Source organism: Labrus bergylta, chromosome 15, assembly GCF_963930695.1.
Source record: "Labrus bergylta chromosome 15, fLabBer1.1, whole genome shotgun sequence".
Lineage (NCBI taxonomy): Eukaryota > Metazoa > Chordata > Actinopteri > Labriformes > Labridae > Labrus > Labrus bergylta.
In genome coordinates, this window is record NC_089209.1 from 3,406,251 (window position 1) to 3,425,230 (window position 18,980).

The window sequence follows — 18,980 nt, forward strand, 5'->3', positions numbered from 1 at the left end:
CTGGTGTCAGGCTGCAGGCTGGACAAGGTGGATGAGGTGAAGGAGCAATGCATGATGGGACAGAGGGGCTCATGTGCCACAAGGGCGTTGTTCAGCAGGCGCTGCTCTTCAGAGAGAGAATCCACCTGTAGACAAGTCAACAGATATTCATCTATTACTTTTCTTGTTTCACTCGACTGTAGCGACTCATTTTGTTAAAACAAGATTTATTTTGTTCCTTTTTCGGGTAAAGAAAAAAAATCAAATCAGAAAGAAAATTAATAAAGTGTGACCTGGTGCAGTGGTCGGTAGTGATTTAAAAGTTTATTTATTTTTGTAGGTACCTCGCTCCTCAGCTTTCTGTTCTTTTGCTCCAACAGCTCACAGGCCTGGAGGATAGGAGAGGACGAAAGAAGACAAGAAGAAGAAGAGATGGAAGACAAGACAAGAATCAGACCTCTAATATTATTAATCAAAGGCTTAGTTTGTGTAGTAGTGTGTGTCAGTTTCAGTTGTTTAAAATAACCATAGAATAATACTTTGGTGGCCTAGGGTCACATGAGGTGCCAAGTTAATTGTCTAATCAAGTTTATCCCAACTTTATGCCCCGCCTTCTTCTTGTGGTTGGTTCTATCCCATTTCGGTTTGAAGTACGACCAAAACACGAGTTTAGATACTTTCGAAGTTCTGTTTTGAAGGGGACTTTAAGTTAATGTCGTAACCATCTATCAACCGGACGTTCATTAGTTTCTTTTAAAATAAAAGCAGGTTTGTGTCCAAACAGGAAGTAGGGAACCCTGAGTTTAAGACAGTAGTAAAAAAAAGTCAGAATGAAAGCAAACCAAAAACTGATATTAAAAGCTAAATAATGGAATTTCAAACACGCAACTAAATATGTAAATGTTGCAATAAACCACTCAAATTCAGTGATTAATCGCGATTTAAATAAATCGTTTGATAGCCCTTGAATTTTGATTTTAAAGTTTGTCCCATCTGTAAAGAGGAGGCGGAGCTTATACTCTGCAGCCAGTGAACAGAAGGAGCTCCAAATGTTTTGGCTTCACTTGAGTTGAGATGTTGTGCTGTCCAATCTGAAAACAGTCACACACACACACACACACACACACACACACACACACACACACACACACACACACACACACACACACACACACACACACACACACACACACACACACCTGATGCAGAAGGTCAGCTCTCTGCGTTTGTCTGTTCCGACTCTTTCTTGCTGAAACTCTGTTCCTCTCTCTCCTCTTCAGCCTCCTGTTTTCATCCCCTGAACCCTGCAACACACACACACACACACACACACACACAGACACACACACACACACACACACACACACACAAACAGGTTTTTCTATCTATCTGGGGACCACATTCAAATACCACTTTATGGGGACCAACAGTTTGGTGACCTCAAAGTTGTTGGTCTTATTATTGTGAGTTGCCTCCATGTCGTTGTAGGTGAAGTTAATTGTAATAGTTTATATATTTATTCCAACAAATGTCTTTTAAGCTATTTAAATTTATTAAAGCATTAAAATCACAGCATTCGTCACAAACAACAGTGACGTTAAGTCACCAGAATCCACTATCTCTCGCAGAAACCAAAACAGATTTTAAGCATGAGGATATGACTCTTGTGTCTGTTGCACCACTTTAACCTCCGATCTGAATAAGGTGTCGTTTGAACAATAAGAAATCATCTTCCTAAAACAAGACAAGACCAAAAGAGATGATAAAACAGCCTGTTTTGTTTTCTTACCTCACATCCTTCGTAGAGATGGATATTCTTGCTGTTCTCCCGATATGATTTGCAGGAATAATCACAGTCTGACATCACAGATTTTTTTACAATGGTTGCATTAAATTTAGAAGGAATAAAAAAACAGGAGGATATCCTGCTCACTCTGTGTGTGTCAGAATATGAAACGTGCTGTCTGTGGACTGTGCAGAGTAACCAGAAAGTCTAAACAAACCAGGCTGAAAATACGCTGCGGTTTCACTTCAGCTTTCTATTCACCTTTCAATTTCACTGCCGTTTTAAAAGAAGCAGCAGCGGAGCCAGTTCAGTGAAGTCATATGACTCAAGGGCAACAGTTTACCTCCATGTTTGGGGCACAGACTGTTGCACTTGGTGACATGATGTCCCTTCATCCTATACAGAACCAAAATGCTACATGAAAAAAGCACAAATATCGCCGGGGTAAAATAGTCCAAGTACAAATGTTCTCCTGTTTATGTGACATCTTCAGCAGGTATAAAATGGACTTGAGGCTCAGAGCCACAGACAAGACAAAAAAGGAACATTCTTGGTTTTTTATTGTTTTTATAGAGTATTTAGACGTTATGACAATATAGAAATATTGCAACATCAGTCTTTAAGAAAAAAAAAAAAAAAGTGTACAAAAAGATAAGTACATATATATTAAAATAACAGTTCAAGTCAAGCTCAGAGTATCAGGAATGTTTTATTCACATGAAGCCGTCTCTGTTAAATCGTCAGCGTCGCCACCGTGTGGAGGAAGAGAGACGGCCCCGCCCACTTAGGGTCGCTGTTAGTAAGGGCATAAAGGTTTATAACATACACCACAGACAACAGATTCAGATGCTGTACGTTGTTCCCTGTCTCTTCTTCCCTTCTGTTGTCTTCAGCTCTGCCCAGGTGAAGTGACTGATCGCCTAACGAGGTACACCCATGTATGGAGGCTGTGGTCCTCCAAGCGGGCGGCCCAGGTTAGAATCCGACCTGTGGCTCCTTTCCCACGTCATTCCCCTCTCTCTCTCCCTGATTTCCGACTCTATCCACTGTCCTATCTCTTCAATAAGGGCACAAAAATAAATCTTAAAAAACAACAACCCAGAGCAGAGTTCAGGAGGAGGGAAAGCTTTTGGAGTTGTGCTGCTCAGTCAAGGATTTTAGGTTTTATTTTTTACTTCAATATTGTAAGTAAGTTTTACTTATTGTAAGGTGTTTGATTTGTTTGATCGGGTGAATTTGTGGGTCGCACTCTGGTGGAGGCGTAACAATAGAAACGGCTGCACTCTGTCGGATCACTAAGGTAGGGGTGGGAGATGAGGGGAAGTGTTGCGCTGAAGAGGCAGCTTTGTTTTAAATCATCTGCTCTGAATGTTGGACATCATACCTTTAAGGACTCCGGTCTTAGAACTGTAGAGGTTGCTGGGGACAACAGTTATTTTTATTTACAAGTTTTAATCTTTAATATTGGTTTTTTTTCATGTCCATAATGAGTCACAGATCAGTAACTACATGTTTGATGATTAATCCCAAAAGTAATGTCATTTTAATCCCTGTTTTGTATGTTTTAAAGGGTTTATAGACAAAACAGTGAGGAGAAAAAAGAAACCCAATTAGTCCATGACATCACGCCATCACCATTGTTCTGGGATAAGGGCGGCAGGATTTGTCACTCTGGCTTTTCTTCTGCCGCAGATTTCTTACTGAGCGGCACGTAACAGTTTGCCTCTGCTGCTTCCTCCACGGCTCTCTTTATTGGCTGCCTGCTCCCTGTCCCTCCGTTCACAGGAAGCGGGGCAGCGTCTGATTGGCCGTTAGATCCAAATACTTCTCTGTGGATTTCCATCGAGGCGTGACTCGGTTTCATGTTGAGGATCTCACAGAGGCCTTCGGCTTGTTTCTGCAGGGTGTTGATGGACTACAGAAAAAAAAAAACGTGTCAATAAGCAGCTTTTTAATGAAAAATAAACATGTTGATAAAAAAAGGAAGACGTTTTGTGTGTTACCTTTATGACCTGGATGGCCTGTTTCACCATCACAGGAGCTGCTGCTGACAGATCGTTCATGATGCTCTCTGGTAAAAAGAAAATTGCAAAAAGAATTTAATCACATGCATGGAGCCAAACACTCATTGAACAGCTGAATTTCATTTTTTTTTAGGTTGTTATTGGGACTTTTTATGCTTTGATTCCAGAGACAGAACAGTGGAGACTCAAGAGTCAGAAATTGTCAACAGCGAGAGAGAGAGAGAGAGAGAGAGAGAGAGAGAGAGAGAGAGAGAGAGAGAGAGAGAGAGAGAGAGAGAGAGAGAGAGAGAGAGAGCGGGAAAGGAGCCAGGACGGACCTGAACCGCCCGTCTGGAGAACCACAACCTCCGGACATGAGGAATTCTTTCAGCCAGCACGATAGTGACATCCATGATGACACCACATGTGACACATTAGAGAGAAGGAAAACTATTTAAAACCTACTAAAGATTATAAAATACACAAAGAAATTATAAAAATGATAAACATAATTTAAGTGCTCCTCCAATCAGGGCATTTAAGAGAAATAAATATCAACCAATAAAACGGATAAAAATAATAAATAAATAACCATGCTCAGAAAGGAAATATAAAGAAGTAAAGTGAGAGCAGGATTAGGTAAGTGATTGTAAACAAAGCGGGGTTTATACTTTAGATAACAACTTGAAGTTTCTATTTTTAGCACAGAGAGAACATTAAATAATGTTTAAAATGTGTTTATCTACAGGCTAAGTGATTTGAGGTCTCTACCTTGTTCAGGATCTCTGACCATCTCCTGAGGTTGGACTGTCTGCTCGTACAGACCCTAAAAAAACAAACACAGCAGACGTTGGTAAAGTTCACTTTAAGACACAGCAGCTCTGGATGCTGCACAATTATTGTGCAGCTTGTGGGAATTTAAAATCAATTGTTGTCTGTTTGGATGGCGTGTCTCCTCATTGGTCTGATGAGGTAACGTGAGCTGCACCTCGCACGCTTTTAGATGTCACTAATTGTAACAGTGTTGTTGAATCTGAAAAGCAGCCGTGTTTTGTCAGACCTTAGTAAAAGGACATATTCTGACACCTACCATGATTTTCCTCTCAGCTTTCAGGGAGTGGATAACATGGGGCAGGATCTTTCTCGGGTACGTACGGCGCCTCCTAGTGGTCTCAACGATGGTGTCATCAAGCAGGCGCTCCAGGTCAACAGCCTCGCTCTCTGCCCGGTGTAATATTTTATATTAAATCGGGATAATCTTTAATTCAGGACAACACCTTTTTCTCAATAAGAATGAAATGTTAATGTTCATATTTCAAAAGAGCTGAAGGAGGCAGCGTGTATCACCTTCATCATCGGGTGCTTCCTCCCAAGGTTTTCCGTTCACCAACACGTTCTCTTGAACAGCTGCCTCAAAGTTCTGCACAGATACAAATAGTTGTCAATAATTAACGCAATAAACTCTAATACAGCAATTTAGAGTTGACATCAACAATAGTAGTTTTATCACAGCTTTGATTAGGTAATATCGTCCAATATCTCCAGTGACTATCTGTGTTAATCAAATGGCTGATATTATTAGATTCATTCACCAGTCAAACAGCATTTCATTTTTTTGTTTAATTGTATTACACTAGCAGTTCTCTGTCACCAGCAGAGGGCGCTATATGGATTACAACAAGCTTTATCACTCAGTATCAAGGGGTGATTGATTATTGATTTTTTCCCACAAGCGATCCATGAAATGACCAAAGCAACGACTCACCGGTTTCTCCAAAGAGGGAGGAACGAAGCAAAATTACCCCAAATCAATTTATAAAAAGCTGAAAAACAATAATGTAAACAAACAATTCTAAAGTATTAATGTTTGGCTTTTTTTTTTTTTGCATTTTTTTTTTAACCATAAATCATTTGTATTTCCATCTGGCCACAACAAACGTGTATATATCTACCTATCTCTACAGATCAAACAAAAATGTAAGAAACATATCAGCCCTCTACATGGTGAGCTGTGGCAGATGGGCAGCTCCTTCAGCCAACGCCTCCTCCCCCCCAAGGTGCAAAACAGAGCGCTTCAGGTGCTCCTTTGTGCCCACTGCCATCAGACTGTACAACAGCAGCCTATGACAACAATAACAGACCATCCTGACACTAAACTTCACCCCCATAAAACACTACCCACATGACCTGCTTCACTATTATCATTACTAACATTGTATTATTATTATTTAGTGTATATACACATATATACTGTACATTCTATATATTTTATTATATTATTATATTAGTCTATATTATATAACATTTCATTATATTACACTATATTGTTCATATTGCACTATATTACATTATATTATATAACTGCACTCTGCATTACTGTGGTACAACACTGTCTCTCTTCTCTGCTGTTTACATTACTTGCTGCTATTTATTTATCATACCAAGTCACTTTAATCACTTGTCACTTTATCTTCATTAAATATTGTCTCAACTCTCTGAATACTTAACTTCATCATTCATTTTGTACTTGTATATATCCCCCAGTTTCTATTTTTATTTATCTAATCTATTCTGTTTAATGTGTAATTTGTATTTTTGAGCTTTCTTGTCTTTGTGCTGCTGTAACGCCCGGATTCCTCCTCTGGGGATCAATAAAGTTTTATCTTAAATCACTTTCAGGTTTCTCTCTCTCTTCCTAACATCAATCAGCCCAAAACACACACATCAGTCTGGCTCTACTGAAGTGTAAAGTCAAGTTTTCTCTCATTTACCCTCACAGTTACTAAGCCGAATTACTCATTAGATGTTAATAAAAGTGTAAAAAGCTTTGAATACAAATATTTGAAGTGTTAATTTATGTTAGCTACAAAGAAATCAACAAAATTGTCTTTTTTCAGACGAGATTTGGTGGATAATCCTGAAAAACTCTGTAAACAAAAGTAAATCTTTACACATAGATACAGAAGGTTATTCTGACAGGTGAATTAGTTTAAACACACAGATTATCTCCAGTATAAAGTGAGTATAATAAAGGTTTAAAGGGTTTAATAGTGGTTGTTTGTTGGGCCTCACCGCCTGCAGCTCCTGCACTAACAGCCGCTTCGTCTCCTCGTCGACGTCCGGCTGTCGGTCCAGAAGCTCCCGCAGAGTTTCTTTATGTTTATTTATCTGCTCTGTTACTTGTTTCTTCGACGTAACTTGCACTCTGTACTCCTCGTTTGTTTCACCGCTGGGCGCAGCTTCTCTCGCCTCTACGGGCTCCATCTTTACCGCCAACTTTGTTTATAATTTGTTGACGCAAAACCGGAACTTCCTGGTCCGTCGACGAATGCACCCCCCCCCCCGGAACCATAACATCAGCGCGTCAGTTTGCGCCGCACAAGAGTTCCGTTAGCTCTGTTTCTGTGGACTACATTTGCAAATATCACCGTTTTGTTTTAAGTCGTGTTCTTTTGGCTTCATGGAGGAAGGCTTCGTTGACTGTCACTGTCACATATCAGCCCGTGAGTTTGAAGAGGTAGGAACCAAGTTAACCAAACAGTGTGTCGCTATTGTAAACCGAGCTTTCTGGGTTCGTCGGACCGGATACAGAAAACAATAACAATGGTGTTCGAACCATAGACTGTTCGAACGGGTCAAATGTATATTATATTGAAATTGGCTTTTTTATTTTATTTTATTTTATTTTATACAGATTTTTTTTTCCATTTGTTCATTCATCTTCATCTATTTTTTTAATCGTTCTAAATAAATAAATAAATAAATAAATAAATAAATAAACTGCACATAGGCGGGGAGCTTCTTTATCCACGGCTTCCACTTTATTCCACACACACCTGTTTTTATTTATTTATTTTTTAACCGTCTTTATTGACAAATATAACATATACAAAAAATGTTTATACAAACTCTTAAAGAAGATGAACATACAACAGCAAACACAGGAACAAGTGAATTCAAACATAAATCAAGACTAGGGGGGATTATATATAAAAATAAATAAATAAAAATCAAACTTTTCCTAAAGAAAACATCAGACAAATGTAAGCAGACGACAAACTGGAGCAAGGACAAAAAAATTCAACAAGGGCCAGAAATCAAAACAACAAGAATTTCGATAAGTCAGCTTCCACACACACCTGTGTACCACGAACAGGATCACAACAACAACAACAACAACAACAACAACTGCTTTACGACAGCTACGGTGACTCTCTAGGGACACTTCACTCTAAAAGCGAATGAGATATACAGTACACATACCAAACACAACAATCTGTTACACTATATTTGAAAGTGTTTGGATCACTTAACGTTAGTTAAAGAGACATTTGATGTAAATATACTTTTAATTATTATTATTAAAACCATAAATATTCATATTAATCAGTTATCACATGTTTTTTTTTAACTGAACATCATAAATACACACTGTTGTCTTTTAAGTGTCATGAATGTGGTTAGCTGCTGTTTGTTTTGACATTTCTAGTGTTTTTTATTTGACTAACTTTTTTTTTCTAGGATCTGGAGGATGTGATTCAAAGGACCAAAGAGGTCAGTTATCTGTTTTTCAATTCAGTACTTTGTGATACTCTTATAGATGCTTGTGAGCTCTTTGTACCTTGCTAAACTTTATTTGCAGACTCTTTTCGGACTTTAGAAAAAGAGCAAATGTGTGTTTGTGTGTCTTTTTGTGTGTTTAGGCCGGGCTGAAGACTCTGGTTGCAGTTACAGAAGAAGTTGGAGAGTTTGAAAGAGTTCTGCAGCTGCAGGAACGGTGATGTCTTTTAATCAGTCCCAGTCAAGTAGTTAGTGTCATTCCCACAAACTTATATTATGTCGTGTTATTTAAAGATCCCATATCATCCTCATATTCTCCTTTCATGTTCTCATTCTGTGAAACCTGTGGAGTCTCTTTGCATGATTCGCAGCTCAAAAAACTCCTTCATTTATGTGAAACTGCCGTCAGTAAATACCTTCATTTCAGCCTCTGCCTGAAGTTATTTGTGAAGTGGGACTTTTGAGGCCCAACGATGTCTGTTGCTATATTGGAAATACTGTCTCAAACGTTTCAGTCAGTCAGAAACAGGCTAAGAGGTGGAGCGTCATTAATAAACTACAACGTGCCCACATGTCAGTCAGATCAGCCATGCCCCTAATTGTGCATAAATTAGCATTTTAATCACAGACTGTAACTAAACATGGACAAAGCCACCCATTGGTTACTAAATGGGAACTTAAACATTTGTTGATAAAGACATTATTTCCTTAAACCAATTTGATTATTTCTGCTGTTAAACTGGCTCTTTTGAATGAGTGTGTATGTGACTTCCGGGGCTTCTGCAGTCAGCCTCTAGTGGACACTCGAGGAACTGCAGGATTTTTGCCCTTCCCTTATGGCTTCATTTTTCAACACTGGAAGTTGCTACCTGATTTTAATATGGGTGTCAATGGGAGTTCGGGAGCTTTTGGAGCCAGCCTCTGGTGGACACTCGAGGAACTGCACGTTCCCTTCTGAATCGGCTTCATTTTTCAACACTGTGAGGCCGCTTGGGAAAACCTCCTAACTGTATTGACAGTAATTGTAGAACTAAATGTACTCTTGATGTATAGAATCAGAACGTCTCTCAGCTGGACAGCGTTGTATTTATTATTTATGGTGAATTCTTTCCCACAGTTATCCAGATCTGGTGGCTCCATGTTTCGGTATCCATCCGCTGCAGGTCGGCGGGGGCTCCGAGCAGCACAGCGTAAAACCTCAGGTAGGAAAACAGTCTGAATCTCAGCTATATTTATATTTTTTTGTCTTTACTATTCCTGGGAGGTGAGTTGAGTAACTTTATCCGCTCTACTCAGTGTTGTTCCTGCTTTGAATAACAGGAGGCGAGGGCATAAGAGTAAAAAAAGGGGAGGTAGTATCTCTGAGTCCTCAGGAGGAGGTGAAGGTGTGTTTTTAATTTTCTGTCATTGGAAAGACAAAGAGACATTTAGCTTCTAAATATGTGTAAATGTTACAGCAGAAACCTTTGAATTGGATCTTTTTTTGTTTGTTAAAACTTTGCTTAGAAAACAAACAATGGTATTCTCTGAAATCTTGAAACACTCACAGGGAGAATCCCGTCTGCTTATTTGAAGGACCCCTCTTTCATTCGGGACAGGTCACAGACTCGGACAGAAATATGACTCGCAGTGGAAAAATCCCCAGAAATGTGTGAAAATTAATCCTCCTGAGAGTTTCTGCTGTAATTTTCTCAGACAGCAGACTGAAATCGAATCCTTTCCAATCTCTTGATACCCCGTTGAAGCAGGTCAGCTGATCCAGGATTAACTCTGGTTTCATACTTTTGACTGATGGAGCTGCTGAAAGGATTTCTCTGAACAGCCTAGGAATACTTCCTGACATTGGAAGTTAGAAGTAGAGCGGCTTTGTGAAATAAAAACCTGAATCTGAAGGTTCTTACTGTATTCCTTTAACCCTCAGGCATCAGTTTAATTTACTACCCTCTTAAGTCACTAAGGACAAAAATGTCCATGCCAAAAAACTTCGATAAAAATAGAAGAGATTGATATTTTTTTCTACTTTTTTTTCTGCATAAATCTCTGAAACAACTCCAGCTTCTAATGAAATTGTTTGTTTCAACAGGACCTCGATGCCGCCCTGCCTCACTTCTACAAACACAGAGAACGCCTTGTTGGTATCGGAGAGGTAGAGCGCTCACCGTTTTTACTCTACAGCTGTTTGAACCAATTATTCATACATTTAAATGACATATGGGAGAAAGTAAGACTCTCTCATTTGGAGAGAACTCGGCTCCTGCTGTCCGATAAATTAAAACTCTTCTTTCCTTATTTGTTTTCTTTAATTTAGAATTGAGGGACAAATCGGTCACATTGAATGTTTTCTAACTTCTTCATGACAACGTGAATCTTTCATTGTCAATTTTTTGTCTTGGACTTCTGATATGGAAGCACCTCACCGCTTCCTACTTATAACTGTTGGGGAAATTTATAGATACCTGACTTCACAAGAGAAAGATTCAGGAGACTCAGGTGTGTTAATTTGAAGTTGTTTATATATGACATGAGGAGAAATGACATTAGCAGATGTAACACAGTGTCTTACTGGTGCATCCTGTAGGATTGGTATTCAGCCTTCAGATGAAGCTGAAGTCAGCGGCATGTTGCTCTACTTCATATAACTCTAATAAGATGAATGTCTTCTCATCTGAAAGCTTCTCATGGACTCAGCCAGTGTGTGAGGTTTCAGATAAAGGAGAGCAGATGCTGAGTCTGCAAAAACAAGACCGATATGAGGAGAGACGCAGCAAAGTGACCTTGGTTGTCGTAGTCATGGGCAACGCTATCAGTGCAGCTGTGACTTCTGTCGGACCCGGTGACTGAGCGACACATTATAAATCTCTTAGCCTCTTAAGCCTGGTTTATACCTCTGTGACGCGCTACATACTGTTACATTGGTGTGTCTACCTAACTCTACAATACTCCACCTAGTGGTCAGTCTGATTTCTAAGCTTGTCTTATTGCCAGTTTCATGTCGACTGAACCTGAGCGTGTTATATAGGAGTCGGAGCTGATGAATATTGAGCAGCAGTTGATTAAAGTGGCTTTTAGCATTCTTCCATCTGCAGAATTTTTGAAAAAGGCAGCAATTTCCTAAATGTTGTAAATGCAGGATATGCATTGCTACCCAGCGGTCCAATCACAGGGCCTTTGGGCGCTTTGTTACATTAGTGAGGAGGTTCACATCAGGCTTCATACATGACCTCCTCAGTATGTAGCTACAGGGCCACATGAAGCTACGGCGCATATTTGAGGCACAAGTATAATCCCGGCTTGAACCTGAAACTTCTTATAATCTTAAACCTAAAAGACAAAACGTCCTCGTCTCACACACTCTAATTGGTCCTCACAAAAATATAAAGCTAAGGTGAAGCACACTTTGGATATAAATCATAACTGATGTGTGACTCCTGCTGAATTAAATCAGTTAACCGCTCACCTCCTCATCCTTTCTTCCCCTGTCAGTCTTGATTTCTGTCATGACGACAGAAGATACACACACACACACACACACACACACACACACACACACACACACACACACACACACACACACACACTTTGCTGTAGTCTGTGGTCGCAGGGCATGTTTTCAGGAATGTGTGTGTTCTGTCAGAGCAGATTTCAGGCCTCACAGAGCTGAGTCAACAGTTCCACGCTCCACTTTCCATTTCATGTCTGTTATTTATTTGGATAAGGTAGGAATACCCCCCCCCCCCCCCCCCCCCCACACACACACACACACACACACACACACACACACACCCTCCCCCCACTCCTCCATAAGTCTGTATCCCACATGCATTTTTACCTTGCCGGTTTTCCATCTCTGAAGCTAAGACTTCCACTTAGCTCAAATTTATGCCACAAAATTAGGACTGACTCGTCTTGGGCCTCATTATCAGAAATGCAGTTCTGATATCCTAGAATCATTAATTGCATGAGAAGCAAAAACTATTTATGGCGGCTAAACCTAAACTCAAAGCCACTGAGGGGCCATGTAGACGGACTGATGCTTCAATGGATGAGATTGCTTTGGCTTCGCTCCCGGACATCCTGTGAAAATCAGACAATCTTCAACATATTTTCATATGTAAGATTCCAACATTGTGAATACACTTCCATACAACGATTCACTCAGAACACGAGGTGTTTGTGCTCTCCCGTCTAGCAACACCTGACATAGCAGTGAAAGTTCCTACTAATGCTCTTTATGTTCAGTTTTTCAACTTGCCTCGCCTTGGTAACAATCGCTCTCTGTAAATAATTAAAGGGGACATATTATAAGAAATCCACTTGTACAGTGTTTCTGAACATTTATTTGGGTAACCTGAGAGTCTACTGACCCACAAAATGTGAAATAAACCCATCCAGTCCTTTGTTTGTGGTCTGCATAAGTCTTACAACACAGAGAAAAATGCTCCGTTTCAAATGTGCTCTCCTTGTGATGTCACAGTGGGATTCTGGTAAAAAAAAAAAATCCCCTCCCCTCCCCTGCTATCTCCACCCATGGACTCCACCCCCAGACTAGAACAAAACTTTTGCGCAGGTCCTTCATTTTTATTCTCTCTACAGAGGAGTGATGTCTACTGGGAAAACTCGGGGGGGGGGGGGGGGGGGGTCATTACATTTAAAGAGACACACACACCAAAACGGAGCATTTTGAGAGAGCTGGTTTATACAGGGTCACAAACCTCCTCTGGTGCTTGATTCATGTTAGATTTTGAGCACAGCACAGATGTTTCATTTAGACCACAGGGGACTGTTTGAAAAGATGGAGAAGGGGGGTAATATGTCCTCTTTAAGACCTGATGTGTCCGACACCACTTGAATGCACCATTGCACCAAAAGAAGTCATGAACAAACATCGGTATCAGCAATCGGCTAAATCGTTATTTCAAACATCGGCATCAGTATCTGCCCTGATTGGGATCGGTGCATCTCTAAAAAGTTCTCAGCGTTTTTCTTGCACTTCTGTCTCCAGATTGGTTTGGACTTCACGCCGTGGTGCGCTCCCACTCAGCAGGATAAAGACGACCAGATGGCGGTTTTCATTAAACAGCTCAGCGTCGCCAAAGAGCTCGAGTTACCCGTGTAAGCGTGACACAAATTTTGGCGTTTGTTTTCTTATGTTGTATTTTGATTTATCATCACAATAGAATGGCTCTCTTTCATTTTCAAGTTAAATTTTGTTTGAGTTATCTGTGTGTTTATGTGAATCTCTGGATATACAAAGCAGGATTAAATCGCTGTTGTTACTTTCTGTTTCCTGCCCAGTAACGTCCACTCACGATCAGCTGCTAAGGTCACCATAGAGACGATGCGGGAACAAGGTGGTTTCACTGAATCCACACTGCTGTCTACATTGACATGGCTGCAGGATTCAAGTTTTAATGATTCGTCTCCTGTTATTTATTCATTTTTTAAAACAGGTATCAGTCGAGCTCTGCTCCATAACTTTGCTGGGAAGCCGTCTGTAGCTCTGGAAGGCGTGAAGGCCGGGTACCTCATCTCGTTTCCACCAGCGGTGTGCAGAAACCAACAGGTGTGCAGCGTCTTTAAAGAACTGTTTTAAAACAATCCAAACTGTGTCAATAGAACATCTCGTTTAGAGACAGGATGGAAGTGCAGCACACAAACGTTGCATACAAGCACCACCGAGCACACAGCCAGCGCTTTTCTGACCGGAAAAAATGCTTCGTGAACATGGAGTCTGAACCTCTTAATGCAGGATTCATACTTGTATTTAATTTATAGATCACATTTTATGCAAAATCCACTTCAAACACTAATAAATGTCTATAGTCCATCTACAAACCCCCCAATGATGAGAAAAGTCCATCCTCTCCGTCTTCTGCCTGCTCCACTTTTCAGAAAATGTGTGCTCAAACAGGCCGTTTGTATATTTTCCCTTCATGACATCACAAAGGGCAGTAGCCCCTCCCCCAGGTGGGTGACACTCCCACAGCTAGGTGTTTGTTCTGCCCTCTGAGTCTGCCTTCTCACCGTAAACAATAGGACATGGAGAGAGAAAGCACTGAGTACACCCAAAGCCCTTCCAGAGAGGGGGCGTGGTCAGACACAGCTCATTTACATATTTAAAGGTACAGACACAGAAACAACCTGTTCTGACCAGGGCTGAAATAGAGGGGTTTGTAGACACGATCAAATACAGGATCAGAGTGGATTTAGAACAAGAAACTTCACACACATGTTTTGAGGAGCTCTGAGACTTATTTACACTGAAGAAGAGGAGGAGGATATGTGACTTTTAACTACTTCCACACAGAGAGACAAACTGATCAAGCAGATCCCGCTGGAACACATCTGTCTGGAAACGGACTCTCCTGCACTGGGGCTCGAGAAGCATGTACGTTTCCAAACACCTAAAATCATTGCATTCACACACAGTACTGTAAACGTCTTTATGTCAGCCTGTCGCTTTCTGACTCTTAACCCAGGTGAGGAACGAGCCTTGTAACATTGTTCTGTCCTGTCGCTACATCGCTGACGTCAAAGGTGTGTCGCCAGAAACTGTTCGACTCGTCACCGCACAAAATGCATACAGACTTTTCCCCAAGGCCAACAGGCGCTAACACTCACATGTTTCAGAAGGGTAAGGTTTATCCTCAGGGAGCCAGAATATCTGAAAACATCCAGAGACTGAAAAATAAGAAGTGGAAACAACCTCCAGATCTTCATTTGGAAGCTAAAGTGAAAGCCAGCTGTTTATTTTTTAAGTACATTATGTTTTAGGCCGGTTTTTGTCTGTTTATGAAGTTTATGAACATGTGATAGTGGCAGAGATCATTCACACTGGTTCTGTTTTTGAGTCACATTTATTAAGGCCAACAGGATTTCAAGTTTAACAGGAACAGACAGTACGAGGTGCTTTTTAGAAACAGGTAACAACAAGGAAATAAATACAGCGATTGTTTAAATTAAGTTATGTGATGACATGTTTGTCCTTTGGGTATTATTAGTCATGTATCATGATGTATTATGTTCTCTGTGCATGGAAATAAAATACTGAAGGTTGAAGTGTTTAGGCTCATGTTCTGCTCGTTGTATTAGCTCATGGGGTCCTGTCGAGGTGTCGCCGTCTACACCAGGTGAGATTTATCTGCAAGAGAAGAAGAGAGACATAAACGACAAAAGATTTGTTTCAAAAATGCACAGCTTTAAAGGTCACATATTATGCAATATACACTTCAGCATGTGTCTCTAGTCTGTCTACAAACCCCCCAAAGATGAGAAAAGTCCATCCTCTCCGTCTTTCCCCTGCTCCACTTTTGAGAAAATGTGCGCTCAAACAGGATTGAGACTATTCCCTTGATGACATCACAAACTGTAAGACACCCTCATCTGAAGCACTTTAATTTCCTTTATTGACTGTGCATGCTCAAATGAGTTTGTATTGAGGCTTTCATGACCATGACGTGTCTATAAAGACATTTAAATCATTTAAATAGGGTGTGCAGTGGAGTTTCCTATTATCAGTATATTGCTAAATGTTATTTTCTAAGATGAGACAGTTTTAATTAATACAATCAAAGGGGAAAAGTCAAATTAAGTTGTCACATCAACATAAAAAATAACTTTTAACGCTCTTATTTTTGACAATTAAACGATATTAATGTAAACATAAAATCTTTAAATAACCCGTATGTTAATGTAACTACTTATATCTGCACTGGAGAGGTCAGTAGAGTCTCTTACAGCTCTCTTCAAAGTGCCTCCTCTCCGCCAGCTTCGCCGGGGGAGGTCGCTCGCTGCAGGCCGGCCTTCGCTGCGGTCCGGCGGTCAGCGCCGTGAGGAGGACCGGGCTGGTCCTCAGGTGACTCCGGTAGTGCCTCCTCTCGGTCCTCTCCCAGGACTGACGGGGGTTCACCTCCACCTGACACCACGTCTCCCTCCGCAGGTTAAGCTCCAGCAGAGCCCGCTCCTCTGACCCGGACATTATGTTTTCTATCTCTAAAGTGTTTGTGTTATTTGTGTTATAAACTATCCAGAGTGTGTAGCTGGTGAGGTGAGGCTAGCGTTACCATGGCGACGAGAAAGAAACTCCAGGAAGCTAACAAGTGCAGCAAAGATATTTTACAGTGTGAGGAGGTGTTACTCTCTCGAAAGTTGAGGCAACCAGATTATTTTTAAAGAGTTCTAGTAAGTCTTGCATCTTCGAGGTCTTTAAAACTTTTTTGTTTTCCACTAATTTGTCCTGTTTTCTCTTCAAAAAATTACTGTAAAACAAGCCAATAAATGCTTGCCTATGTCTCATCAATTCCATGACAACTCTTTGAAATAAAGACTCTCAACCACAAAATCACGATATATAATGTCATATTTAAAAAGCCACAAGTGCACACCCTGAAGCGAACTATTCATACATTTTATTCTACTGTTAATCGCCACGATGGCGGGTTATATCCAGTTGATTTCTGTAGATTTATGTTGATATCTTGAGATGAACGCTGCTGAAATCCTGAGTCTTTTCTCCTTAAAACAAGTTAAGCTCTCAAGATCTTGAGAAAACGACTGAAATTACCTTGTCATCACGGGAAAACCATTTTTTTTATTTATTCCTGAAATAGGGAGATATAACACAATATCTAAAGAAAACAAAAACAACGTCATGCACTTGTTTTTCATGGAAAACTGAGCAAACTAAAATGTAAGGATTCACGTCCTGAGGTATAGTTGCCTATAAAATGTATGATATATTAAACTGTCTCCTTAAAATCTACTGTTTCATCCTAACACAGCTACATCTGTTCACACACTCTTTGATATGGTTTCATTTTCGTGTTTCTGTTATGGTGGTTATGGCTTTAGTCGTCACAATAACCACAGAGAGCGTACTCTACTACGGGCCACAAGAACCTTTTAGTTCCTTGAAGAGAAGTCCCTGAAGCTTTAAGTTCTGGGGCCCTTTGGTCCAAAAGAAGGGGCTTTTGTTCCCCCTCTTAGTATTTGAAAACAGAGACAGAGTGAGAGCTCACTACTTTTACTAAAATCCTCTTCAACACATGTTATTTGATCCTCCAAGGACAAAACTAGACCCAACAGAAGGAGTGGAAACTAAACGTCAGACTATTGTGAATTTATGTACTGTTCATTTCATAAACCTTTTGGAGGTTAATTCATTTATACAGCCCTGTAAAATAAATATAACAATAATTATATTAAAGCTAATAAAAATTAAAACTTTTATTGTCCCTAGGGAAATTTGATTTACAGGAGTGGACGAAAACACACAAAAAAAAAAGACATAGGACAGTGAAACACAACCTGATGGACTACAAACAGGTAACTGTTAAAAATGACACTGGAATGGTATTTATAAATAAAGTTCTTATGCTGCTGGGAAATGCAGTCATGGTTTAAAGAAGATTAAGTACATTAATACACAATGAACATGCAAAAAATCTGCATCTGTTGATCTTAGCACTGGGCGTATATCTTGTACCTCCAACCAGAAGGGAGAAGAACAAAATCCTCCAAGAAAGACTGGTCAGAGCTGGACAAGATTGACTTTTACTTGAAACAAAATACATCTTTCTGCACTGCAATGACTCTAAAAAACCTCTTTGCTAACTCTAAAACAACCGTAATCTAGGACATTTATATTTCAAAGCAATTTAACACCTGCTTGAACTGACCGCCTTTTGTGATTTCACTGTTACCACTCATTGCAGTGAGACAAAAGTGCACTCCAGGATGTGTGACTGCTGTGACATCACCCGTGGGCGTGGCTGCAGGTGTAGCGTTAGACAATCCTTAGTGGGTGTGTAGTGTGTGGTTAAGCAGGCATTACTGCTTTCCATGATGGTATTTGGTTAAGAACTTAAGGTACTTTTAGGACAGGTACTCTGCACTGTAAAGTAAACAATGAGCTTGTACAAGTCTGTTTTATTTCATTTCAAATGTACCTGTTAACTAGGTGTGAATGGCGTGCAGGATCGGACGTCTACCTACCCGCTGTAGTGGAGTCCTCACTGGGTCAAACGACGATTAGGATTAGAACAGATAATGGCCTGAGCATATGGACGGGCTAATCACCGTAAAGCAGCATGCACTGACAGGGTGTGTGTTTGTCATTTTTATGGATTGGTTTCATCATTACTGATCTGGGCATTAGACTTTTTTGACAACAACAGACAACAAAGAACGTAAAGGATATGGGTGTGAATGGCAGGGTCATTCATGATAATGATCTACTGTGAGACCATCATGTAACGATTCATCGGGATATCTGATGAACTGAAGAACACAAAATGCCCCAGGACTCAAATATTTATATCCTCTAACATTTGGTGTCAGTTTCACTTCTTATCGTGTCTCATAACTTCTTTTTCTCCCCGCTCTCTGACATCATCATCCTGCTGCCTCCTTTTTCTTCTTCTTTTATCCCGCTGTCAACGTCTTCTGTTGCCAGCTAACTCCTGTTCACGTTATCCTCATTCATGTCATAAGAGCCTCCATGAGGACGAGGTAGAATATGTCGAATTTTTACACTAAAATATAAAAAAAATGGACTAAAGCTGTTATAAATACTTTTTGTTGAGTAATTAAATTACCTAAAATATTCCCAATAGTTATCAAAGTCAGATAAATCCTTCATTTTGTAGCTGTAA

The 18,980-nt window shown here is 40.2% G+C and overlaps 3 protein-coding genes across 3 annotated transcripts; 1 reads left to right on the forward strand and 2 right to left on the reverse strand.

The window, feature by feature from the left end:
* Positions 1-2,308: 2,308 nt before the first annotated feature.
* On the reverse strand, positions 2,309-7,095 carry nsl1 (NSL1 component of MIS12 kinetochore complex). The gene is made up of 6 exons (XM_020655002.3): positions 6,841-7,095; positions 5,116-5,188; positions 4,859-4,989; positions 4,540-4,594; positions 3,769-3,836; positions 2,309-3,680 (listed from the first exon to the last, which is right to left on the reverse strand). Exons 1-6 carry the CDS (start codon positions 7,030-7,032, stop codon positions 3,432-3,434), a joined length of 768 nt encoding a protein of 255 aa, XP_020510658.1. The 5' UTR covers positions 7,033-7,095; the 3' UTR covers positions 2,309-3,431.
* Positions 7,096-7,134: 39 nt separating this feature from the next.
* Positions 7,135-15,387, forward strand: tatdn3 (TatD DNase domain containing 3). The gene is made up of 10 exons (XM_020654990.3): positions 7,135-7,285; positions 8,290-8,322; positions 8,472-8,545; positions 9,446-9,530; positions 10,412-10,474; positions 13,331-13,440; positions 13,624-13,679; positions 13,779-13,891; positions 14,636-14,716; positions 14,808-15,387. The coding sequence occupies exons 1-10, from the start codon at positions 7,229-7,231 to the stop codon at positions 14,940-14,942; spliced, it is 807 nt and encodes a 268-aa protein (XP_020510646.1). The 5' UTR covers positions 7,135-7,228; the 3' UTR covers positions 14,943-15,387.
* On the reverse strand, positions 15,167-16,306 carry LOC109999845 (spermatogenesis-associated protein 45-like). The gene is made up of 2 exons (XM_020654992.3): positions 16,066-16,306; positions 15,167-15,469 (listed from the first exon to the last, which is right to left on the reverse strand). Exons 1-2 carry the CDS (start codon positions 16,304-16,306, stop codon positions 15,450-15,452), a joined length of 261 nt encoding a protein of 86 aa, XP_020510648.1. The 3' UTR covers positions 15,167-15,449.
* Between the last annotated feature and the right edge of the window lie 2,674 nt (positions 16,307-18,980).

Coding starts and splice junctions, on each gene's coding strand:
- nsl1 (XM_020655002.3), bottom strand. CDS start 7,032: ATGGAGCCCGTAGAGGCGAGAGAAGCTGCGCCCAGCGGTGAAACAAAC. Junction 3,837..4,539: donor GGTCAGAGATCCTGAACAAG/GTAGAGACCTCA, acceptor TCTTTTTACCAG/AGAGCATCATGAACGATCTG. Junction 3,681..3,768: donor AGGCCATCCAGGTCATAAAG/GTAACACACAAA, acceptor TTTTTTCTGTAG/TCCATCAACACCCTGCAGAA.
- tatdn3 (XM_020654990.3), top strand. CDS start 7,229: ATGGAGGAAGGCTTCGTTGACTGTCACTGTCACATATCAGCCCGTGAG. Junction 13,441..13,623: donor AAAGAGCTCGAGTTACCCGT/GTAAGCGTGACA, acceptor TTTCCTGCCCAG/TAACGTCCACTCACGATCAG. Junction 14,717..14,807: donor CACTGGGGCTCGAGAAGCAT/GTACGTTTCCAA, acceptor CTCTTAACCCAG/GTGAGGAACGAGCCTTGTAA.
- LOC109999845 (XM_020654992.3), bottom strand. CDS start 16,306: ATGTCCGGGTCAGAGGAGCGGGCTCTGCTGGAGCTTAACCTGCGGAGG. Junction 15,470..16,065: donor GAGGCACTTTGAAGAGAGCT/GTAAGAGACTCT, acceptor CTTCTCTTGCAG/ATAAATCTCACCTGGTGTAG.